Raw genomic sequence first — 24987 nt, forward strand, 5'->3', positions numbered from 1 at the left:
ACCTCCCAACCGCTTCCTCTCACCATGTCTGCTGCTGCTTCCTTGCTTGCTTTCCTGCTTGACTGGGAGGAGCAGCAGAGGTGGGAGAGGTGATGCAGAGAGCTGCACATGCACTGCGCTGGTTTCCTGCAGTCCCAGCAGCTCTGTTGTGTGCTGCATGAGTTTGGAAGTGAAGCTCATGGCTGTGTTAGCAGATGGGTGTAATGGGTGTAGGAAGGAGTGAGCATCTGTGGCCATTTGAAGGAATCACCTGCATGTGCTGTATGGCTCAAATACACACGTGGTTATTAAAAGGTGGTTTTGTGTCTTTCTGTAGCTGAATGTGGCTCGTCTGTAACTGGAACTCAAGGTGTTCTGCTGTCCCCCAACTACCCAATAAACTACAACAACAACCACGAGTGCATCTACTCCATCCAGACACAGCCTGGAAAGGGGATCCAGCTGAAAGCCAGGACTTTCGAACTGGAAGCAGGAGATGTCCTCAAGGTAACTCTTTGTCTCAAGCAAGGAAGGGTAGCGATGCTAACGAGAGCAAGATCTGAAAGGAATTTGATGTTCTTGAGTTCTAATAGAGTGAGCTGGGGCTGACCTCGGGAAGGTGCCATGCAGGCAGCACCGGTGACACGGTGGTCATCTCTGGAAGACTCTCCTGCCCATAGCTGGGCTGGTGTCTGTGGCTGCTGGTGCTGGTAATCACTGCTGTGTCCCTGAGTGCCTGACACAGCTGTTCTGAAGGCAGCAGCACGAGTCCCACGGACCAGAGCGATCTTCAGGCTGATAACAGAATGTGGCCTGTGGGTACTCCCCCCCAGTGCTAGAGCAAGAGGAAAAACTGCCATACATCTGTGAAACTGTGTCTTCTAGCCCGGAGACACTGAGCAGTGTGTCACTGCTGTGTGTTGGCTGTGCTTAGAGACATTTTGTCACTGTGGGGAATGGGCACCTCTGAACTTCGTGAGCTCACGGCAGTCTCTGGCAGCAGCTTTAAGGTGGTAGTGAAGGTCTGTTGTGCTTCAGCTTAGCTGAGGGAGCGTGGGGGTTTTAGCATTATTTTTGTGATTCTAGGAACCAAGGCTGATTCCTCTGCAAATGGGGTTAATTTAAATTCAAGCTACTCAGCATCCCCGTACTCGGATTAATCTGCATTTACAAGTTTCAGGACTCTGTATGGAAGGAGACAAATGTAGGCTGAGTTTCTATTAACCACAAAGAAATGGGTTTGTAGGAGGTATTGATACCACAAGATGTGTTCTGCTGTTCTAAAACCAGAGAACGCCTCTGCCCTTGGTGGAATCCACGCATGTTCAACTCACAGAATCACAACCACCAGAAACATCTGCCAGCATTTCTTTGGCTTCAGATGAGCCGCCCCTGTTTGCCCCCCCGAAGGGTTTGACCCCTAAAGTGGCAATGAAAGGTGTTTTCCAAAATTTGTTTCTCGTTCCTCCCAGGTCTATGATGGCAGCAACAGCTCTGCTCGCCTGCTGGGTTCCTTCAGCCGCTCGGAAATGCTCAGCACCAGCATCAATAGCACTTCCAGCAGCATGTGGCTCGAGTTCATCACCAACAGTGAGAACACCAGCAAAGGCTTTGAGCTGCAGTTTTCCAGTAAGCCTTAGGCCCATTTTCGAGGTGTAATTCTATGGCTCAGTTGCATGAGAAGAGGACGCAGTCCTTCCATAGCAGTTCTTGCAGTCCGAAGTGGAGTCGGAGCAGGGGAGAGGAGCTCTGCCCACGAGCCCTGCTGTGCACACGAGGCTGCAGCTGGGATAGCAGATCTCTGGGATCTCGCTCAGATCTTATTTGAGAAATGGAATTCTGCATAGGGTGTTTCTTCTTTGCTGTCATTCTTTTCCATCAGAGCATTTTCCTGGGAGGAAAATACTCGGCGTGGTCTTGTGTTAACGCCTTCTGTTAAATGCCTGAGAAGAGCTGACGCCGTTTCTCCTGTCCAGGTTTTGAACTCATCAAATGCGAGGATCCCGGCATCCCGCAGTTTGGCTACAAGGTCCACGATGAGGGGCACTTTGCTGGCAGCTCGGTGTCGTTCAGCTGTGACCCTGGCTACACCCTGCGGGGCAGCAGAGTGCTGGTCTGTCTGACCGGGGAGCGGAGAGCCTGGGATCAGCCCCTGCCAACCTGTGTGGGTGAGAAGCTCTTGCTTTCCAAAAGTCCTCCAATGCTTTCTTTGCTTGTGGGCACTGCACCAACGCCCTTCCTTTCTCTGTAGCTAATACATGTGATATTATCTTTAATATTGATTGCAGCCATCGACATCAAAAGGTAATGATAAGGATCCTGTGTAAGGCATCTTCAGATCGAGAGCAGCGATAGCTGCAAAACTTCTCCAGGCAGTGTTAACACGAAGCACCGCTGTGAGCACAGATTTGACAAGGTTTTGTGCTTCTCTGCAAGGAGACTGCTGCTTTTCCAGTCCTTGTCCTTTCACTTGATGAACACATTGTGTTAAATGCAGCAGCACTGCCTGGAAATGGCAGACAGCAGCATGTCCTGGCGTTTGACAGATCAGAGTCGTGTTGATTTGAGAGCTACATGACACCTCATTCCAGTTTTTTGGGTATTTTAATTCCCTCAGCCTTCTCCTCGTCAAGTCCTGGCTTCCCCTTTACCTCTCCAAATAGATATCTTACAGCTTAGAAAACTCTGCTGTTGAGTTTTGTCTACCCAAACGAAGTGTGCGTGCCCAAATCCATGCGATTAATGAGGGCTTCCAGGGCACGGTGAAGCTCTTACAGACTTTGTCCCCTTGGAGCTCTCATCAGCTGCTTCCATGTGGTGCTCAGATGTTGGCACACCAAATTCTCCCATGCTGGGAGCTCTGTGCTGCAGCTCTGCTGAGTTTTAGCTTCGCTTGTTGAGGGGAAAAAGACAAATTTCTGTCATTTATCCATCCTGTTAGCCTGCGTCCTATTTTCTGGGTGTTCATGAGAATGATTGCGTCTTCATGAACGTGTGGGAACTTGGAGAATTTTAATGGACATATAATGAAAACATATTCAAAATGCTCACGTTGGGGTTCATTTAGCAGCCATACGTATGCTGGCTCCTCCGTTTTATCACTCTTATGAATCGTTGAGGCTTTTTGCAGATGCAGGCAGAACTGAGCTCTTTGGCCCCACGTCTGGATCAGGGGAAGCAGGATGTTGGCAGGCTCTGCCTTTATTCACTGCGGAGCCAAAAAGGTGAAGAGGAGCTCTGACAACACGTCAGGCGTTAGGAAGTGTTGTTGTTTGATGGCTCTCTCTTAGCTGAATGCAGTGACTCCCTAGCTTTGCCTGGTAGGCTGTAAGAATCTCTTTAAACTGGGGGCAAGTCCTCTGTTGTATTGATAGGCTGAGATTTGTGCTGTTGCCAGTAGGAGCCATGACAGTGCAGTGAATCTTCTCATTAACCCATGTGTTTCTTACAGCTGAGTGTGGGGGTTCTATCAAAGGAGAGACGTCAGGACGGATTCTGTCTCCCGGTTACCCCACACCCTACGATCATAACCTGAACTGCATTTGGGCCATAGAGGCAGAAGCTGGTTGCACGATAGGGTGAGTAGAAGCTCTTCGTGCTGGTTTTTCCATGCAGCCTTCTATGGGTGAGGCGACAGCTTCCATAGCCTGAGCTGTGAGCTAGCAGAGAGGCTGGATTGTGTCTCTGGGGTTCCAAATTCTTTCGGCGTTGCTGAAATTCCCCAGTGGCTTTCACCCAGCAAACCCGATCTTTATCTCCTACTGGTTATTGTAGCTCGCTTTCCTTTCCGTGTACAGCTAATTTTTCTGGAGGTAGATCAATAATGACATAAAGCAAGTAGCGAGAATGCAGTGTCACTTTGAGAGTCCCCCGTGGGGGATCAAACACTGCTTTGTCCGCTTGCCAGGTTGGACAGAAGTGCCACTGCTGCTTCTTCCCCTTTCCCCAGTGCTTTTCAGCCCCATCTGGGCTGTGTCTAACAGCTATCTTGCCATGTGATGACGAAGCCAGATTGTTTGCTGTTGCTGCCCGTGTTACTGCTGTATGAAAAAAATCTAAGAGCTTTTTCGTATTTACAAGTCTAAGAGTAAAACGTAAATGCTCTTCACCCCTTTCCTTGACTGGGGCAGAAACAAATGTCTTCCACCACGTTAGGGCTAAATTTCTCAACCGTATTCTAGCATATGTCCAAGTGGCATAATCCTAAAATGGGGATGTGTGTATAAAATTGCTTGGAAGATCACATCCCAGAAAAGGATAATGGAAGGCAATGACAGATCTGGTCATTCTGCCATCTGCAGTACCAGAGTAAGCCAGCACCAAAATGGATGAACTCTGTGGAATCACATTTGTGAGAATGAATGGTGAGGCATGGGGTCCCCAGCCAGAAAAATGAGACCCAGCACCTAGCTTTCACCTTCTAATCTTATTGTTTTATGGTTTTAATGAGAAGAACAGATGAAATACAGTTATTCTCCCAAAGGAAAGGCTCAGGATGGTTTCTGAACATCTGGTCTGTTCAGAGACCCAAGACTGTTCTCTACTCCTGCTCCTCTGACTTCTGTTCCCGTTTTGTTTTTACTTCCCTGTTGGAAAATGGCAGTTTGAAATGTAATTTGGTCCTAAGTTGTGTGAATGTGGTGGTTAAGTAAGCATGATGCTGAGAACAGTTGGCTCATAAAGCCAGTGCAGTCACCAGCAGAATCCAGGCAGTTCTCTGCCCTCTGATGCTCCATCTGTGATCCCCGCTGCTTGCTGCTGTTCCCAGCTTGCCCCCATCCTGCTGAGCCACGTCTGTAAGCTCTCCCAGGGATTTCAGCCCAGCAAAAGCCACCTTCAGCAGTGATGTTGGCAGGTGAGGTTTGTGCTAAACTGATGGGACTATGGGGAAAAGAAGGGTAGATGATGAGGCTCGTTCAACAGTAGTTCTCTTCTCAGGCTCTCCCCACCATCCTACCCCTTAGCTGGAGTGTCAGCCCCAGTTCAGTGCTGAGCTGAGCCCTGCTGCCGTTCAGCGCTGCGCTCACCCATCGCACTTCTGCCTTCACCACCAATCCATTGCTGTATCAGCGCTCATCTGCTCTTCAGCACTGACTGCTCATCTCACTGAGCGCTGTGCTGCTTTTGTCGATAGATTATGTGGGGATAGATTTGGTTCAGTGTTTTCTTTTTTCCTTAATGGAGAAATTCCCTCCATTAGGTGTGCTCTCAGTGCGGTTCAATAACGAATGGTTTCTGATCTTGCTCACGGAAGGAAGAGCAGAGCTAGCTCAATTCCTGCCCGAGCAGCTGCCAGTTGAATTCTCCTCTTTCTGTCCTGTAAAGGATTCTGCAGATTTCTGTCAGACAGTGTAGGCATGAGCCCCCACTTCTGTTCCCCCAAAAGTACAGGAGGTGGCTTCATCCAGAGGCTGCTTCAGCCAATACAGTCCTGTCCCTGGACCCACCACAATTGTGTCAGAGCACGCCCAGGAGCAGAGCTTTGGGTTCGTGTTTGCAGCATCACAGAGCTTGGAAAGGGCCAGGGCTGGAGTGAAGGGATGCAGTGACACCAGGCATCTGTATGGCAGTGCACCTCGAGAGCCTCCCTTTGTCACCAGAGATGAAAGCTCCCTTCTTCTGCTCCTTTATTTGGCAGCACAGGAGAACAGATGATCTCTGGGTAGTTGAGAGCACATTCTCAGCAAGTTCATTTTTATGGTAATCCATTGGAAAAATAATCCTCTTCACGCATGATGCAATTGTATAAAGCTCTCATTTATAACCTACATTAAAATTAATCACCACAGCTTTTTGAATAAAGCTGTATCTGCACAGAAGGAGGAGAAGGGAAGGAAGGAATGAGAGACAGAAATGAGTCTGTCCATTACTGCCATGAAAGTTAAAGGGTTGTGCTGTGAGAGGGGATGAGTTGTGCTGATGTGTGAACACAGACACATTGCACTGCCCCATGGAAGGGGCCATCATCCCATGGGTGGCTCTGGGTGGGGGGCTTGGATGGAAAGCACCACCAGAAAGCCTTGGATTGGTCAGGCAGCTTCCATATATGCACCACATACAACTTAGTTACTTTTAGCTGGTTTGTTTGGTTTTTTTTGCATGTAATTGAGTTTTCCCCTCTCCTTTGTTTGCTAAACCAGTTGCTCTGCCCCGTCTTAAATTAAGCCCTGCTGGGAGCAGAGTCAGGCTGACAGAAAACTGGTGCCGTTTGGTTCCAGGTGTGCCTGTTGAACAGACGGATTGCTTCAGAGCACACAGCTCTTCACAATGCAGTGCTGTGTCCCACTGGACTCCTGAGCTGTGCTGGGCAGCCCATGCCCTGCTGCTGGTTGGCAGGGCACAGCTCTCCCCACGCTGGTAAAGTGGGAGTGAAATGAGGAGGGGAGTCACAGCAGCCCAGCAGCTGCCCTTGCTCCACTGCCCGGCTCATTTCCATTCACATCTGCCCTTCCTGAGGACTTCAGCACAGGCTTTGCTCTGGCAGGTCTGGCTGATGGGTGCTGCTCAGCCTCAGAGCATCGTCAGGATGGGCTCCTGTGCTCAGCAGTTCTGCTGGGATCCATCCTCTTTTTGTTTCTTTTTTTTATGATTCTACCTTACTTACGTGCATTTGCCCCAGATAAATGGCAAAGCAGCCAAAAACCACATCCATGTTTTGCTCCGTGCGCCGTCACAGCTTTAAGCCCGACACCCAACTGTTGGTTCTCACAGGGTTTCTCCCCATTTCCACAGCACACATCTCTGCTCCATCTGCCTGATCTCAGTGCTGGGCAGTATTTCCCCCAGTGCTGATTTGGCTGTGAAAAACAATGCACTTCTCAGGGCTGAACCCTGATGTACTGCAGCCTGGAGCTGATAACTCGGCTCTAACAAGAGCAACAACGCTATGTGATAGCTTAGCTGCTATTTGCACTTGCTGTTTGTGGCAAACACAAATCCCCTTTGCTGCCCTGTTTCATTAACTTGGGGCACCTCATGCCCTGCTGAGGGTTTCTTTTCCAGCATGACACTATTTAAATAAAGAGTGGTGTTATTTTCCTTTCCTTTTCTTCTCCCCTGGTGTACAAGATTAGCTCGGTGCCAGGAGCAAATTCTTTGATCTGAGAGCAGGTAACAAAAATCAATGCATTTTATCGGTAGACGAAAAGCTGCTCCTTGTAAGGACACCAAAAAAAGCAAAAGGACGGCCAAGGTTGTTGCTGTGTGCAACTACAGGGACAATGTGTGAAATGCACGAGAATCCATCAGTTGTCTGGAGGGATCTTAACACATCTACTGCTAATTTTCCTTTTGGAATAAGTTTCTCAGTGCTTCAGTGGCTATCTGTAATAGAGCTCAGCAAAACCCAGAGCAAAGCCTCTGTCTTCCAGTTCACGGCTCCTGTGCCTCTCTGCTGCATGTTCTCTGTATGTCCTTGACTGGGCCCTCTGTCTATGGCAGCTTCCAATGTAAGGTGTGAGCACACGCAGTGTGAAAGCAGCAGTGAACTTAAGCTGGGGGCTGTGTGCTGCCCACAGTTGGCCTTTGGACCTCCACGTCACTGCTTGAGAGTTTGGGGACAGGTGAGTGGTTCTGTTTGCTTAGGGAGCACCAGAAAGGGGACAGCTTTTCAGAAAGCACTGCTACCCGTGCCTTGGTTGTTGGCCATGGATGGATGTTTCAGTAGGGATGTGTGCCGTAGGAGCTCTCAGGGTTTATAGACAAGCATTGGTAGAAGGTTGAAATACTTGAAGGTGACAGCAGGAGAGCACATTTCCTATTCACTGGCTCTCAGGTAGCTGAGGTTGGTGTAAGTACTGTCGTAACCCTCCCAGCAATGAAGGCAGAGCTCAGTTTGGGTCTGACCTCGGTTCTTTCTGCCTCACAGACTCCATTTCATGGTTTTCCACACCGAGGAGTTCCACGATGTGCTGAGGATCTGGGACGGTCCAGTGGAGAATGGGATCCTCCTGAAGGAGATGAGTGGCTCCATTCTGCCTGGTGACATCCACAGCACTTTCAATTCCGTCATCCTTCAGTTCAACACTGATTTCTTCACAAGCAAGCAGGGCTTCGCCATTCAGTTTTCAGGTCAGCTTTGCATTCTTTCCCCAGTATTGTCTTTGCAAGTGATTTCTGCATCCATATTTAAGTGCTGCTGGTGAGCAAATGAGGTGGCACTGAACGCAGTAGCAGGAACTCGTGGCCATTTGTGCTTTTGGATCTCCACACATAGAGGACTCTCACATTTTGTCTTTGCAATGAGGTTGAATTCTGTGCTGCTCCCTTTTGCTGCTGTCACCTTCACAGTGGTGAGTTTGGCAGCAAGGCACAGAGCAGCACATTGTGGAACACACAGAAGGAATTACAGATATTTTCCACCACATTCCCAACACATCCCTTGGAGACAGCAGCATTACAGGCAGCTTCTGCTGGGCGTTCTGAGAGCAGTTGGTCAGCAGCCTCTGCAAACCAAGTCTATTTAAAATCCCTCAAATTGGATCCCCTGTGATGCAGATCCCAAAAAGCTCTATTTGCTGTATGGATGTCATTGCAAGCAGCAGCACTACCTGTAATGCAACTGCAGTCTGTCATTGCCTGAGTCCTGCTGGTCATTACCTAAGACCTGGCTTTGCAAGCACATTTATTCCAATTACATTAGGGTAATACATTTCAGCATGCAAACAGATTTCCAGGCCTTCACTGACTTTTTCAGTACCCTGCCAGCACTTGCCCATTTTGGAGATGGCAGTAAATAGTTCAGTAAACTATTGAATGGTGATAAAGCTTCTCTAGGACTCCAGCACATCAAAGCAGCAGAGCTCATTCTGTCACTCCCAGGTTGCTCACAGCTTTCTGTTCCAGCTGTGTTGGGTGGCCTGGAGAGCAGACCAGCTCTGGGGAGACCTGAGCTTTGCTTGCTCCATGCCAGGCTCGTGTCTGCTTGCCAGGGAGGACCAGGACTGACTGCTGCCTTGCCTTATCTTCAGTTGCACAGAAAGAGAGAGAGGGATTTCCTCTGGCTCTTTTAAGGAGAGCTTGCTGTAAACCAGCTAGGTGTAATGAGCTCATATCAACATAGCAGGAAATAAGCTCTGTTCTGCTGCCTGATACAGAGCTGGTCTTTATTGAATGCTTCTGCTCAAAGCCTTTGTCCACAAGGTGTGACTAAGCAGCCAGCCCTAAGCTCAGCAGTTGACAGTTTTGGATCTGGTGAACTTCAGTGATCTATATAAGCTTGCACGACTTGTGTTACTTCAGGACTTTCCCTGCTGTTAAATGGAGCTGTGCTGCCTGCCCCAGCTGCCAAGGCACTCAGGGAGGGCTGGGATACCAACAGGGCTCAGCTCACAGCCTGCAGGGACGTGGCAGCAAGGCACGTGTGTTTCTAAAAGGTCGGGCATGATGCTCACAGGGCTGAGGGCGAAATTCCCCTCCCACGTGGGGGAAGTGAGAAGTGCAGGCAGATGAGTTTACTTTGCAGTATGTCATACATAGAATTCTATAAAAATGCCATGTAAGATCAGCAGATGCCCGGGCTTGCTAAATAAACACGCATGTGCACAATTATGCATCAGACTTGCACTCTGTGTAGTGTTCTTGAACTTGCTTCTCCCCAGAGCCTCCACCAGCTGGAGTGGCAGATGTTCAGTGCAAAGTAAAAGGCAGCTTTTGTGTGTGTGACAACTTGGGGAGATCCTGAAGGAGGATCCTGAAGGATGGAGCAGGAAGCCATGGCCTGGATATCTGCTTAAGGATGGGGCTGCAGTGCCTGGCATCTGCACTGTGAATCCCTGGGGTATCTGCCCCCTTCTCTGTCCTCTGCAAATGAGTCTGGATGGAAATAGAAAGGAATTTGTCCTTGTTGTTGAGGTGATAGTGTGGGGTTTGGTTGCAGTGTGCCATTGGTCTCCTCAAAATGCAGATGCAGTGATCTTTTCCTGCTCGTCTTGGTTTCACAGTGAAAATGGTGCTTCTTCCTGCTGCAGAAAAAGCACTGGGACAAGTGCACTAAAAATAAGGAGTTGTAATGTGTTAGAGCAACAGGGGCTTGAAATTAGGGCATGAAGGAGCTAAGGTTGTATCTGATATTGTCTGAAAATCAGTGCTTGTAGCAACGGAAGGTCTCTGCTGGAAGGGCCAGCAGAGGAGGGAAGGAAGCTTCATGAACTTACCTGGTAATCAATGGTCTGCAAAATATTTGACAGCTCTGTGTTCAAATAATTAGCATTTGTTAGCCTGTAGCAAAGAGGGAGGGAGTTTGACATTTTCCTGTGAAACTGAATATGTTGAAAACGTCTGGAAATATGCAAGGTTCATCATTTTGCAATAAAAAATAGTATAAGCCACGAGGAAATCTGTAAGCCTGTCTTAAATATGCATCTTTCATACTCGTCAGTTTCCACTGCCACTTCCTGCAATGACCCAGGGATTCCCCAGAACGGGAGCCGGAGTGGTGACAGCAAGGAAGCAGGAGACTCCATCGTCTTCCAGTGTAACCCGGGATATGCTCTGCAAGGGGAGGCCAAAATCACTTGTGTGCAGATTGAGAACAGATTCTTCTGGCAGCCGGACCCCCCCTCCTGCACAGGTATGAGCCAGCATCCCTCCTCCCATTGCATTGGCTTCCCTGCATGGTTTCACTGCGAGACATCCCTGTCTGAAGGGGGCGAGTCCCACCTGGTTTGAAGAGATGTACATGGAGGTACATATGTCTCAGCCATGTCAGCTTTGTCCCTGGAGTGTCTGAGACAGTGAGAATCTAGTTCATGCTGGAAGCTCGCAGGACGTACTGCAGTGTAAGTGATAATATTTGACCTGACAAGTCGCTTCTTGAAAACTCAGGCCGGTAGAGAAGATTGGGGTCATGGGTAAATGATTTCTGCATGAGAAGATAACAAATCCTAAAGAGAAAACTATGTGACGTTCTCTTTGAGCTCATAAAGTGATAAAAGAAGCTCCTGACCGTTTCCATTTGCAGAGAACACACAAAAGCAGTCATGCTAAGAACATGGGAGCAATAAGCATCAGCTGTGTTGGCCTGTTAAACAGTAGCCACAAATTATTCATCCTATAACTTCATTCCTTCTGGAGCAGTGTTATCCCAAGGAAGGAAAATGAGTTAGTTGTGATTCTAACATCTGGTTTAATGCCAGCTAGTAAGCTTCTACAGCACTGCAGGGATCTGTGCTCCCTGCAGGATGACTTGATTTCTGAATGACTGTCCTGATGATCTGCTGTGGCACTCGTTCAGCCTGATGGGGACGGTCCTTCTGGTCTTCCTGGAGCTATAACTGCATGTCATGCCCATCTCATCATCCCTCTCCTGGTTAGTTTTCTTGCACTGCCGAAGCTGAGCTCGCAGTCCTTCTCAGAGGTGCACAGCCAGTGCCTTCACCTGGGTGTGGGATTTCTCACGGATCGTTTCACGCAGGCGGTTTGACGTGGAGATCTGAGTTGGGCCCTTCTTGAGCAGAGCAGTCCTGTTGTAGATATGAGCTCTGATAGGCTGTGACAAAGCTGAAAGCAACGTCTTGCTCCTTCCCTTCCCTCGCTGGCAAAGGATTTGGAGAAATAACCAGTAGTCAGATAATGCCAGCTGTAGAGTAGCTGTGTAACAGGCCGCCTGGTTAGAGCTGATTGAGAAAATGGGGTTTAACTGAAGGCTTGAGTTTGATGACTGTACTTAGCATTTCAAATACGTTTTCACATTTATTTTGCACAACTTCTGAGGTCACTAGACAACGTGGGCTGAACCAAAACGTCCACTGAAATAAACCCCTGAGATTTGGGGGCATTTGAAGTCTGGATCCAAATAGCTGTGACTTGAATGAGTTTCCAGACCAAATCCTTTGGAGAGTACGGGTGGGATTTTCAAAGAAAATTAGAGGGTGTGAAGCAGTCATTTCCCATAGGCTTTTCAAAAATGAGTGTGTGTTTTAGTTTCTTCTAAATTTTCCCATAAGCATTCATCTGGTAGAGGAGGGCACCCTAAAGGCTGAGATGAAGGTTAACGGACACGGAATGTTTGCTTGCAGTTCCTCCAGGTTCTTTTGAGCACGACCTTCAGCCTCTCCCTTCCCCATTCTGTGCACTGCTCCCTATTCAGGAGGAGTGGCAGCTCTGGTGCCTGCACTCTCCTGTGGCTGGGCTTGACTGGGGAAGTTGCTTTGGTTCAAGGATGTTTATTTTGCTCTCTTTATAGTGCAGCCCCGTGCAGTGTTACCTGGAGGTATGCAGTGAGAGCTGCAGGAATGCCCACAGGATGCACACACAAACACGCACTCCTTCGTGTCAGTTCATTCCCCCCATTTCTGCCCCACGCGGCTCAGTTCCCAGCAGCTGTGTGCAGTGCTGCAGGCTGCTGGTTGCTCAACACCTGCGTGTTTCACCCCACCGCAGTGTGGGGGATTGATCTGAGCAGCAGGGAGGATTTTAGGGCATCGACCCTTATGAAGGAGCTGCAAGAAAGGCTGACGAAGAAATCAATCACGGGTATTTGCCACTGTGGAAATACGTGCAGGCAATTTCAGCCTTAAAAAAGGTAATAATTGATTTTTCTATCAGCTTGGCACTTAATGTGTTGGTGAGCGCAATAAACGCGATCACATCATTAGTCCCAGACAGCATTTTCGCTTATTTAGAGACATGCCAGACGTTACCTGGAGTTGCCTATGCAACAGAAGAGCACCAGGTAGCTCTGTCTCCTTTGGGTTCCTTTTGGCTAATACAGATTGTAGCAGCACCCAGAGCTCTTTCCCTGCATAGAGCCTGGCATAACAGAGCCCTCATTTCCATTAGGGCCTCGTAATACAGGTAGTATTGCAGACTGCCTCTCTGTCCCCATATCCGTCCACCTCTCTCTCTTTTTTTTTTCCCCTCCTTGCATCTCATCTGCTATTTTTAACGTTTCTCTGAGACAAAGCCTCATCCCTGTGCCTGATTGCCTTCAGCTCCCTGCGGAGGGATCCTGACAGGACCAGCAGGAGTGATCCTGTCCCCGCAGTACCCAGAGCCCTACCCGCCGGGGAAGGAGTGCGACTGGAAGCTGACCGTCTCTCCTGATTATGTCATTGCCTTGGTATTTAACATGTGCGTACCCCAGAGCTGTTCCCTGCTGTGGGCTGGGGAGGAGATGCTGTTGGAGGGGCATTGCCTGGCTCTGGGCTGCCTGTGGATCCAAATCTCCCTGGAGGAAGTAACCCAGAGCTGGTGGGACTGGCCTCGAACACAACCATGTAACCACATAGGAAAGCCCTGCAGCATCACTTGGCACAAACTTAGCTGTATCCCCACTCCTTGATGCTTACGTATGTACAGAATGGAGGCGGAGGCGTCCCGTCCTTAGCTGGGGAGCTGGCTGGGGTCAGGAGCTGCCTCTCAGCACTGTGGCAGTGCAGCCCCCCCAGACCCCAGCCTTGTTCTCCAAGGGGCTACTGCAGCATGCTGATGCTTCATCCGCCCTTCCTTTTTGGTTTTATTTTTCTTTGCAGCTTCAGTTTGGAGCCTGGCTATGATTTCCTTCACATTTACGATGGACCCGATTCGCTCAGCCCCCTGATTGGAAGCTTTTATGGCTCCCAGCTACCTGAGAGGATAGAGAGCAGCAGTAACAGCCTCTTCCTCGCCTTCCGGAGCGATGCATCTGTCAGCAATGCTGGTTTTGTCATCGAATACACGGGTAAGAGATGTGTGGGTGCCTGGCCCAGCTAACTCATCAGAGAACTTGGGATTCTACCACAGTGAACTTAAATAGCTCTGTCCTCTCCTTAGCAGAACATGCCATTTAATTTCAGCTTCGAGCACCAGAAATGATCAAACTATTGAACGGTTGTTAGGAACACTGCACAATACCATGGGTTTATGATTTATTCTTAGCAGCAAAAGCAGCTTTGTCCAAGAAAGGAGATGCAGACCTTCATACCCTGTATTGGGATCTCGATCTGAATTGTTGATATGTCATTCAAGAGCAGAGCTGGGTGACTGGAGGTGGAGGTGAGGATCACAGAGGTGGATGCTCAGCTCTCTTTGAATCAATGGAGCTCTCCTGAAATCTGTGCATTTTAAAATTCTGAATCATTTACTTAAAAACCCAGTAATAATCAGCAAAAAGAACAGAATATTCAGTTCACAGGTCTGTGCATTACTAAGCGTTCACTTTTCTTCTTGCTTGCTTGAGGAAGAAGTAAGCCTCTGCTTTCTGGTAGCTTCAGCTCTCACTGCCTGAGACATGGGCAGTGGTTGGAGTTTTCCCTGGATCCTGTTAGCTCTCTGTTGATGGAGGAAGCTGAAACTGACAGACCAGGCACTGCTGCTCTGGGAGATAGAGAGCAAAAGGGAGGCTTTGGCAGAGCCTGTTGCTGGTTTGTAGGCAGAAGAGTAGAGTTGCTACACACTGTAGTTAAAAATACGCTCTGAAAAACTGGATCTGATGAGCCAGGATTATGTAAGACAGAAAAGTAAGAGCTGCAAAAAACAGAGCTATGAAGAAATGATACTTCAGGCTTATATGGTCTGTATGTGCTTGCTGTATGGGAAAAAAATGGCTTCAGATGCACTGGATGTGTGCCACTGTGAAGCCAGCATGGCTTTGTGTTCATCGTGAAACAGGCTGCTGAGCCTTGTTGGCCCAACTGTGTGCTGTGGGAGCAGCAATGGTTTGTGCTGGAGAGCTGAAGGGCTGCTGCTGTGCTTTCAGTGCTCAGGCATTTCCCTTCTCCAATGCCACCTCCATTGGTCGTTCCTGCTATTGAGTTCACCTGGCCAAAGGTTAGCTGATAGCAAAATGACCAACTCCTGTTATTTATACAGAGCAGATGGATTTCCCTGCAGTGAAGGTGTGGGATAACAGGACAAAGACAACCAGCGCTGCTTAAGATCAGAGAGATTAAAAGTTTTCTGTTATCATTAGAATGAATTTTACTGAAAATTAAGTCTTGGGTTTCTCTTCTTTCCCTTTTTGGGCAGTTATACAGTTGTTAACAAATGAAATCTCATTAAATTAGGGTTGTTGTGTGATGCCTTTTTCTTCTAAACACTCCTACAGTGTTAATCGTGCCTGCATGCTTCCCAAAAAGCCAAACTGCTGGGAGAAAAGAATGAGGCTTTAGGTTTGCTCATTAATTTCCCCACACTTTAAAAGGAGCCCAGGATCCGAGTCCGATAAGCAGCAGAAAATAGAGCTTATGGGAATTGAAGGAAGAAGAAAAGAAGAGCAGGGGGGAGGATGTGTGAAAGAAAATCAAACACCCAGCTCAGCTCCTTGCCAGCGTGGAGTCCCAAGTACAGTTCAAAGACGCTGCCCCACTGTTTGGTCAGTGCTGCAACACACCGTAGGCTTTTGCCCCGACCTCCCTGTCTGACCTGTGTCAGCCGTAAGTGAAATGCTGTTAATTACCAGGGCTTTGTAGTCCTCTTTTGGTGATATTTGGGTGGAAAAACAAAGCAGCCATCTGTCAGCCCCTCCTTGAAATCCTGCATCTTCCCTGGGACTGGGACCGTACCGCTAGCCTGCAGCTACGGCGTGTGGGGTGAATTTCAAACAGCCTCGGCTCTTCAGCTGAAATTGTTTCAGGGGCAATGGCTCTTCTAGAGAAAGTTGTCCTCTGGGGCCAGGAGGAGTGGAGAAAACAGAGACAAGAATGAGTTTGGCTTTTATTATGCTGATTTTTGTGTGGAGCGTGGCAGTGAGAGCGAAGTGGGAATGCAGCAGTGCCACAGAGGTGATGGAGGACAGACCCACGGCTCGGCTGGGTCCCCATTTAACCACACTGATGTGCAGCTCCAGAGGGATTTCTGATGGATGAGCACCCATCTCTGCTTTGTACCCGTGCTGCACTGTCAGCTGTGGAGCAAAATGAAAAATAAAACCAAGGTTACCAGCAAAAAGCAGAAGTGCACATACGCTTCAGTGTAGTGGTTTACAGTCTGCATAAAGCCTTTGCTGGGTTCAGAGAGGAAGGTGTAACTTCAGTGCAATAGTTTGGGGGATTTCACATGGGAAGGAATGCATCCTTTAGAATGAGTAAGCTGTGCTGAGCAGGTTTTGGCTTCGGGCTGGAAAAGTGCTTTCCTCAGGCATCCTGTTAAGGTCTGGGGATGTTACCACAGCCCTTAACAAAGTGCTTCTTTGCAACACCAGCTTGGTTAGTGCTGCCATTACTGAAGGCAGCTTGCTTTGTTTGTAGCAGATTCACTGGAGCCTGACAAGCATTAGTCTAGCAAAGCAAAAGGATGATAAGTTCTTCATTACACAATAAGAAGGACAGTGACAAAACAAAAGCTTAAATACAGGGAAGACATTGCTTTCAATTTCCTAAAATTTATCTTTTGTTCCAGTGGTTGCTTAAGAATATTTTTCAAGTCTTTATCTCAGTATCTCGGTATGTATTAGCTTTTGAACCAAGATTACATTTCTGTGCCTCAGTTATACCTGGGAGATGGATGGCTGCAGAGCAGCACCAGGTAAGTCCCCAAACCTGGCTGCAGTCCATTCAAAGGAGCCCTGTGTGTGAGTGGCTCCCTTTCATCTGCTGCTGCCAGAAAGTGCCACCAGATATCCTGAATTGATCTGGGTATGAGCGTCTATGGCAGGGACTGTCTTTTCTCACTGGGAAATCAGCTGAATTCTAACAATCAGTTTGCATCACATTATGTTGCAAACCACAGAATTCCGTATTCGTACGCTGATATTTTTCAATGGAGACCACGCTTTGTTGGTGCTGTGAAAGGCAAGCAGGAGAGCTTTGGAGAGCTTTTCCCAGCTCATCTCCCTGCTGTGTGTTCTATGAGCATGGTGGGTCCGTGGCCGTGGGCACAGAAGTGGGTCAGACCCATCGATTCCTACCTCCATCCCAGCAGCCTGCACTGATGCTGTGCATTCAGGTCTGGCTCCTCCTGTAGGGCAAAAAGTGGGAAGGAGTTCCCAGGTGAGGTGCTTCAAAGCAGGAGGGTTTCTCACGCTTTTTTAGTGCTTTCTGTTTCTGTTTCAGGCCAAAAGTGAAGAGGCGTGAAATTGAAAGCAAACGAAGCAAAACTGATTACTTTTCACCCATCCAGAGGAATGGGGAAAGAAAAAACAAAAAAAAACACCTCACCTTATTTTAAATCCATTATTATTTTGCCAGAAGTATTTCGCCCATCCTGAGCATATAAACATACACTCAGCATTACTTATGGGTTATTTAAGGTGGAAATTCCTCCCAGAAACTCTACCGTGCAGTCTGTTGCAAGGCAAGCTGTTTAAAAAACATCTAGTACTGTTTGCTGTTGAAAGAAATGGGAAATGCTGCGTGAGCCTGGAACAACATCATGCGAAAGCACAGAGGTTTTCTTTGGATCAGGCAGTCTGGTTTGCTGGGATGAGTGGGAGGAGGCTGTGCTGCGCCTGGGCTGGGAGATCCTGATGTAATTTGTCTTTTCTTCAGTCTATGATGACTGCTGTGAAAAACTCTTTCAAGCATTTTCTCTGGGTGTTGCTTTAAGGCTTAGTGCTTATTAAAGGCTTGCATGTGTTCACAGGCATGGAGCTGGTGATGCGCGGGGCAGACAGTGCTCTTTGATGGAGCTGTTCTGAGCATGCTGATAAAAGCCTGACCTCTCTGTCTAGGAGCTCCTGCAGGCTTTGAGTTTTCCTTGAGAAAGAAGAGGGGAAGTGCAGAAAATCTCTGCTTTCCATGGGCTAATGAGGCAATTCTCATGGCATTTTTGTCTTGATTCTTTTCTAAACATTTGGCAGCCTGACTCCATGTTAATTGGGACATCGTGGTGAAGTCCTCAACTTCTGAAGTGGGTGATTGAAAATAAAACATTAATTCTAAATGAGCAAGGACTGTTCTCACTTTGTAGCCCAATAAATCAAAGGCTGCTCTAGCTGTGGCTTTTCTTCATCCCTCTATGAGCCTTTTGCTGTCAACATGCAACCCAGTGCTTCCTCGAGCTCGAGCTCCTGCCTTCCTCTGTACTGCTGAGAACGAGTGGGGCCGTTCAGCAGAGATGTGCTGGTGTGTCAGGAGGGGAGCGGTGTCCCAGAAGGCACAGACCCTCAAGAGAACAGAGAAGCGGTCGGGAATGAGGAGAACACATCAGAAGCAGCTGGGCCATGTCAGCAATCAGCCGGTGCTCCTTTGAGCAGCCTGCAGTGACTTGAGTGCTGAGCAACGCAGCTTCACAAAGAAAGAGCAGAAGATGAGATCAAGAGCGTGGCTCGGGCATCTGACAGCTGGCTGGGAGGATGGCTGCCAGGTTGAAGCCACGTTAACTTGTGAGATGAAAGGCAGCAAGGCTGTTCCCAGCCACACGAGGGGCATAAAGTGGTCATAAGAAACCATCAGGCGCAGCTTTTGTATGGAAGGGGCTAGAAGTGAATGTTAGCAATTCAGGGAGATAAAGACTAGCAGAACAAATAAGTATTTTGGAAATGTGGGTGAAGCACTCTTGCGAAGGACTTGTGTGCTGCAGAGGGCTCTGAGCTGTGCATCTGCCCTGCTCATCCTCAGGGCCTGGGCTGGCTGATGCAAGAAACGGTTCACTCCCTTCTGTGGGCTGCGATGGCTGTTCTGCACAAGAATGTACATCTGTGAGGAGCACTGAAGGTTTAGCAGGTCCACGGCTCCCAGAATGGAGAGCTGGTTGTTTTAGGAGAAGCCAATGGCAGCTGCTCCTGGTGGTAACACCTCGCTGATGGGATCTCTGGAACAGCTGTTGTGTAAAGGCGGGCGTAAAGTGAATCCTGTTTTTTAGTGGGGAGAAAAAAATGAACGAAAACGAGACTTGGCTTGGCTGTTTCCTCTTTCTCCCTCCAACCCCTCCCCAGCCACTAAAAGCCCGTGATTTAATACTTAAACACATTAAAATTGTTCGCAAACGCATTGCTCTCAGAAAAACCCTCATCTTTAATGAGCAGTTTCCAAACGACAAAAGAGCAGGATTAGTCAAAGCCTCTAATTATATTTTGTGCAGGGAAAAAAAAAAGAAAGAAAGAAAAGAAAGAAAGAAGCAAAGAAAAAAAATGCCCTCAGAAGAAGGAAAGAAACATCCAAGTCCTGAAGGCTCGTAGTCTTTACTGAAATTTTCATATGTAAATGGGATTTTTAACTCTGCAGGGCATAGTGAGCAGAGAAAAATGCCTTCATTTTGTCTAACTGCTTGTAATCATTTTGCAATAATTGCAGCCATGCTGCACATCTGGAGAGTCAAGCAGCTAGCACGTGGCACTGCGTTTCATGGCGAGAGCAGACAGCTCTCAGATACTGGCATGATAGGTGCCAATGAGAGAATGTGAACAGATGTAGCACATCTGAAATGTAGTGTGTGTTCAATCTGTGTTCAATATGTCCTGACTTGCAGTTTCCTGCAACATCCTGAGGAAGAGGGAGGGCAAGTGTAGGTAGTTGCCTCGTTGATTGGATTTTGAGTACCAGTTAATGTGTGTGAACTGAAGCTTTCCTTCTTACAGTATATTTCTACTGGAGCTGAGCATCAGTGAATGATCTGGACCAGAATCTGACCCAAATAATTCCCCAGATTCAGCAGCTTGAGAGAATGCTTGAAAACTAAGCCCCGCTAGTGGTGCTGGTGTTTGTGATATGCTCAAGTGAGAATCTAAAGCAAGAAAAGTCAAAAACTATGTCATTGTCCACAATTTGAAAGCAGTTGTACCAGACCGGTAAAGATGTTGGCAATTTTGTCTTACAGAAAATCCCAGGGAATCGTGCTTTGATCCTGGATCAATTAAAAATGGTACACGAGTGGGTACAGATCTGAAACTGGGATCCACCATCACCTACTACTGTGATGGAGGGTATGATATCGAAGGGGTCTCCACGCTGACGTGCATAATGGGAGAGGATGGGAAACCTGCGTGGAACAAACCCCGACCTACCTGTACAGGTAAGGGGAAAGGGCCCAGTGCTAAAGCAGTTTATTCCATTGCAGCACTTGGTGTTACTTCTGCGTAGAACTGCTTGCAAAGAGACAGAAATGTGTTCCATAGTTCTTTCATTTCTAACACCGTAGGGTCAGGAGGAGTTGACTTCAGTCAGCATTCAGGAGCTTACTTGAACATTTGCTTACCTGACTCCCTGCTAATCAGAGCCCTTAAGCATGTGCTGTCCTGAGCAGGGTCATAATTGAGAAGACAGGCTTTTTTTTTAGATATTCTGTGTTGTGTTTGTGGGTGTGTTGTTTTCTGGCTTAATGAGAAAATGGTTTAAGTGATGGCTTTGCAGTTAGACCTTAATGTAAGAAACGGCAGAAGAGAGAGCTGTAGTCTGCTGGCAGGAAGAATGGGATCTTGGGCTCCCCTCAGAGCTTCTGCCACTGGGAAAGGCAAAAAGAGCAGGAGCTCATGCTGCCAAGCCCTGAGCTCTGGGAGCAGATGGAGAGCAGTGCAAATCACCCATTAGGCTACAATACCATACATGGCATCCCTTAGCCTCAGCATGGTCTTAATAATTAAATGTGAAGCAGGCATGAACTCAGGTTAGGATAAGCCTTATTTTTCTTAATAAGAACTTGCAGCGAGAGCTGCAATGCCTGAAGCACAGAATCGATCATAGGTCGGGGCAGCTGACGCTGCGCAGAATTACAAAATGTGTGTGGAGATGGATATGAGAGCAGCAGGAAAAAAGCTGGTGGTTCTGGCAGGCTGTGGGAAGGGCACCTCGTGATCTCCTCTCGTCTTCGTCTTACAGCGCCCTGTGGTGGTCAGTACACAGGCTCAGATGGTGTAGTCCTCTCTCCAAATTATCCCCAGAATTACACCAGTGGACAAGTCTGCTTGTACTTCATCGTCGTGCCAAAGGACTACGGTATTTTTCTTTCTTAACAGATTTTCAGACACCTGATGTTGTTCTGATGAAGCAGTAGAATGAATGCATATGGAAACAGATGTAAGGGAAATTGGAAGATGGCACTGTTGCATGCTAATTGTGCTTTGAGGTCACTGAAGCTTATGGAAATTTTCTGAACTTCAGAATTATCAAAAATGAGGAAAAAAACAAATCTAACAAAATCCATGGTCCCGTTCCCATTCCAGTTCCTGTGCTGTATCCAATTGTGTAGAGTTGAAAAATCAGCAAGAAATAATTCATGGTGCTTAATACTAACAGCAGACTCTGAGAGTATGAGATGTACTTGCTGTAATTGCATTCTAACTGAGGTTCTAAATAATCTATCTGCATGAAGAAGCACATACATGTGTAGTTTTGTTGATGTGAAGCTATAGGACTTACAGGTAATACTATGTAGATCAAATTGTATTGGTTGAGCAATTCGAGGTGTATTTTGAAGATTCTGACAACCTCGTTCAGCCTTGTTCAATGATTAGGACTGAACTAGCTCCTGGCTGGTGTCATATGGTACCTATGGTCAGCTGACAGAAAAGCTGTCAATACTGGAACAATGGCTTCCCCAGGCATTGTGAGAGAGGGCAGGCACTTGCATTGTTGATTATAACTTGCTTGAGTAAAGCTTCCTTGTAGATGTTATTTCTCTTGTATGTTCATCATGATGTGTGCATGGCATGCTTTTAAATGAATATGGTACAGCTACAGATTAAAGGAAAGCACCTTTTAAGAGAGGAAGGGGAAAGCTTGCTGGTAAATGAAGTTCTGACAGCACCAAATCTGTGTTCTGGTAGCATGCTTGAATGAGCTGATATTCTACATCTATTTGCTCATTCAGTCTGTCTACTGAATTGAGACATAAACGCACATCAAAGTCAGACTCATTTAAATGGATCATCATTCTTTTAATAGACTCCAATCCCACTTAATTTTGGTCAGTTAGGATAAAAGCATGGTGGACATTGTAGGAACACTTGAGGTAAGTAGCTTGATGGGTATTAGTATTGGTTAACATATTTTCTTATTTGAAGGGAATTCAAAGCTCTCTGTAAGAGCTCCTGCACTGACAGCTCTGGCAGATGAAGGTCTCTAAATTCTGTTATTTGATACAGTTTCTCAGCGCATTATATTGATCTTGTTCTAGTCAGTCCCCGTGGCCTTTTCAGTTGTTTATGATTTCCTTTGCTAAGAGAGCAAGGTGTGAAATAAGATGCCGCTCACTTCAGTTATAAGCTCCCTTCACTTGAATTGCCCTTCTGCCCAAATGGATCTGGGTTACCTCTAAGTTCCTGGCTCTAACGGATGAAATACTACACTATAATCACACTTCTTAACCTGCCTTACTGCAGCTGGTCTTGATACTCTCTTAAGAAACACAGCATCTAATGGGCTAGACAGTCTTGATCTGCAAGTGTGACTTCTGCCAACTATAGGATGACAGCTAAATTAGTTTCTTTTCTCCACTCGCTGCCTTTCAATGGCTTCATTGAAAGCAGCCAGGAAAACCATTAGTAGCAAATGTTATGCATTTCCCATCTCCTTCACTTTGCTGCTCTGTGGTCACCAGGCATCAGGGTGTGCTGTCGTCACTTTTTCAGTGCTCCTAGCATCAAAGCTGTGCTGGAAACCTGAATGTGCAGGAAACAAATGTTATAGCTTGGTGAATGATGAATTTCACAGCAAGAGACCTCTCAGCTTGTGAACCTGCAACTGGGCTCTTACAACTTGAAAATGCAAAAGGAGGAGAGAAAGACAGGGGTGAGACTTCTCTGGGCAGATTTGGGAGGAAAAGAACCTGTTATTTTATTCTAAAAAATAAAGATAAATAACAGAAGTCTTTAGCGTTAGTTAAGCAAACAAACAAACAGCCCTCTGATCCTCTCATTATTTTATCGTTGTTTTTTTTCAACTCTGCATGCCCGCAGGCGCACTGGCAATGTGTGCAGTGAGACCCAGAGCACTGAATGGCGTTATTAGCAGTCTCCATAGACTGGCCTAGGACTGGCTGTTTGTAAAATTGTGACTGTCCTCCTATCTTACAGTGGTCCTCCCTGGCCACAGTGGCACAACCCAGAAATGAATTCCTTCAGAACAGAGACTGTTGTTTTGTTCAGGCTTTGCACAACACCTAAAGAGTGGGGGCCCAGCTCATGACAGAGGCTCAATATAAGTAATAAATAATTATCTGTAGGTGAAATTATACACCTTGTGTTACGTAGGCAGGCAAATGGGATGATTCATAAAGCAGCCCCTTTTGGCCTATGAATCACAGTTAAAGCGTACTGGCAGACAAACACGGGGGAGGCTGGTTGCTGCTTCTGTTACGCTGACTTTGTGGATAAATAAAGGACTCCCACCTTCTGGGGCTGTCAGTCAGGCCCTTGTTATCCTTGCCAGTTTCCTGAAATAAAAGCGCATGAAATGCCTCAGCTCAGGGCCTGGCAATGTAAGCCGCAACTTGGCCTGGCTGTGTAGGCCACAGTTCAGGGCCTGTCTGTGCAGGCCTTGAATCAAGGCCTGGCTGTGTAAGCCTTGAGTCGAGGCCTGGCTGTGTAGGCCTCAAGTTGGGGCCTGCTTGTGTAGGCCTCAAGTCGGGGCCTGGCCACGTAGGCCTCAAGTTGGGGCCTGGCCACATAGGCCTCAGCTCAGGGCCTGGCTGTGTAGGCCACAACATGTCCTGGCCTGGCTGATGGGCTGCCTCTCTCTGCAGTGGTCTTTGGGCAGTTTGCCTTCTTCCAGACTGCGCTCAACGACATCATCGAGGTTCACGATGGCCCCAACCAGCACTCTCGGCTGCTCAGCTCCCTCTCAGGCTCTCATACAGGTACGGACCTGCCTTTGTGGAAAAAAGTAAGCTGAAAGATAGTCTGATATTTAATGCTTTGCTCTGAGCGAAACAGTATTGTGTGCAAGCTCTAGAAAAGCTTCGGTAAGCCACTGATGCTGTAATCTGTCTTCTCTGTTTTTACTCTTTGTCCTCATCCAGGTGAATCATTGCCATTAGCCACCACCAACCAGATTCTCATCAAATTTAGTTCCAAGGGTCAATCTACAGCCAAAGGCTTTCATTTTGTCTACCAAGGTGAGCATAGCTTGTTCTGAAGGTGTCCTTGGGTAGGTATTAAGAGATAACGGTCAAAAATATGTCTTCAAGTGTTGTAAACAGTGTTAACTGACTTTGGCACTGTGGGTCATTGTGCACTTTCAGTCTGAACAGGAAATACCAAAGGAGATGGAGGTTATTTTGGTAGCAGGGGCTTGCAGGTGGTTCCTGGAGGTGCTTAGTATTCAGACCTTCCACTTGCACTCAGCCTCAGCCCTCGCACGTCCCAGGATTAGTATCAGAAGTATCTCATTGAATCATGCCTGCATACACAGTGAGTTCTTGAGATTTATACCCAAGCAGTTTTTCCCACTGGCATTTTATCATATTTCTCAGCGTAAGCAGCTGAACACTTGTCTAGCAGCTCTGTAAAATCCTAGTTCTCTGCGTGTCATAGGCTTAGGTCCCCTGCTGTCAAACTTCGCCCTTTGATCCTTTCAGTAACAGCTTGCATTGCATCAAGTGAGTCCCACTTAGAGATTTTAAAGCAGTAAAGTGATGTACAGAAGAGTGGGAAAACAGAAGTGTTTTCCTCACGCACATGCTTTGTCTAGTTGTGCTTCAGCCAAGCATTCACATGTGTTACTGCAAAAGGGGCCACGGGCAGCAGGGACTACTTGTACCTTCTCCAGGAGTGAAGTAAGGCATGTTTTGGATTTTGTAGTATCCAGACATACATTATTTTTAATTTCTACCTAATTGTTTTACAATAACCGTAGTTCAGACAGTAATCGTCACAGATTTTGCCAAAACAAGTTTTTTTTAATGGAGTCTGTAAGGATTACTTCCTCCTTCCTGTGTGCTAGTTACGACCTGCACACTCCTCAGTGATTGCTGCAATAGTAAAAGCAAGAGGAATGCCTGGTTTTGACCTGCCTGGGTGGGATCCAATAGTATGTACTCTGATTTTTTTACAAATGAGTTCTGCCTCTCTCAAAGACTCCCCCATCCAGTGGTGGAACGTGAACGGCAAGTTCCCCTGAGGTTAAGGAATTGGAAGCCTACATTTGAAAGCAATCTGGACTGAAAAGCAGAGCTACAGAGTCAGACATGAAGGTTCTTTTGGTGGTTTGGAGAGAG

At 47.3% G+C, this 24987-nt stretch overlaps 1 protein-coding gene across 1 annotated transcript in view; it reads left to right on the plus strand.

Moving 5' to 3' along the window:
- The window catches only part of CSMD2 (CUB and Sushi multiple domains 2), a gene marked incomplete at both ends in the record, with an annotated part of 226948 nt that overhangs the window by 143551 nt on the left and 58410 nt on the right, over positions 1 to 24987 (plus strand). Inside the window, 12 exons of the mRNA XM_079545965.1 lie at positions 317 to 486; positions 1452 to 1608; positions 1956 to 2147; positions 3431 to 3557; positions 7847 to 8049; positions 10358 to 10549; positions 12912 to 13050; positions 13452 to 13639; positions 19654 to 19848; positions 20652 to 20768; positions 23515 to 23628; positions 23791 to 23886. Of these exons, the coding sequence (XP_079402091.1) occupies positions 317 to 486; positions 1452 to 1608; positions 1956 to 2147; positions 3431 to 3557; positions 7847 to 8049; positions 10358 to 10549; positions 12912 to 13050; positions 13452 to 13639; positions 19654 to 19848; positions 20652 to 20768; positions 23515 to 23628; positions 23791 to 23886 (1890 nt within the window). The remainder of the gene's footprint in view (positions 1 to 316; positions 487 to 1451; positions 1609 to 1955; positions 2148 to 3430; positions 3558 to 7846; positions 8050 to 10357; positions 10550 to 12911; positions 13051 to 13451; positions 13640 to 19653; positions 19849 to 20651; positions 20769 to 23514; positions 23629 to 23790; positions 23887 to 24987) is intronic.

Source organism: Tetrao urogallus (genome assembly GCF_951394365.1).
Source record: "Tetrao urogallus genome assembly, chromosome: 23".
NCBI lineage: Eukaryota > Metazoa > Chordata > Aves > Galliformes > Phasianidae > Tetrao > Tetrao urogallus.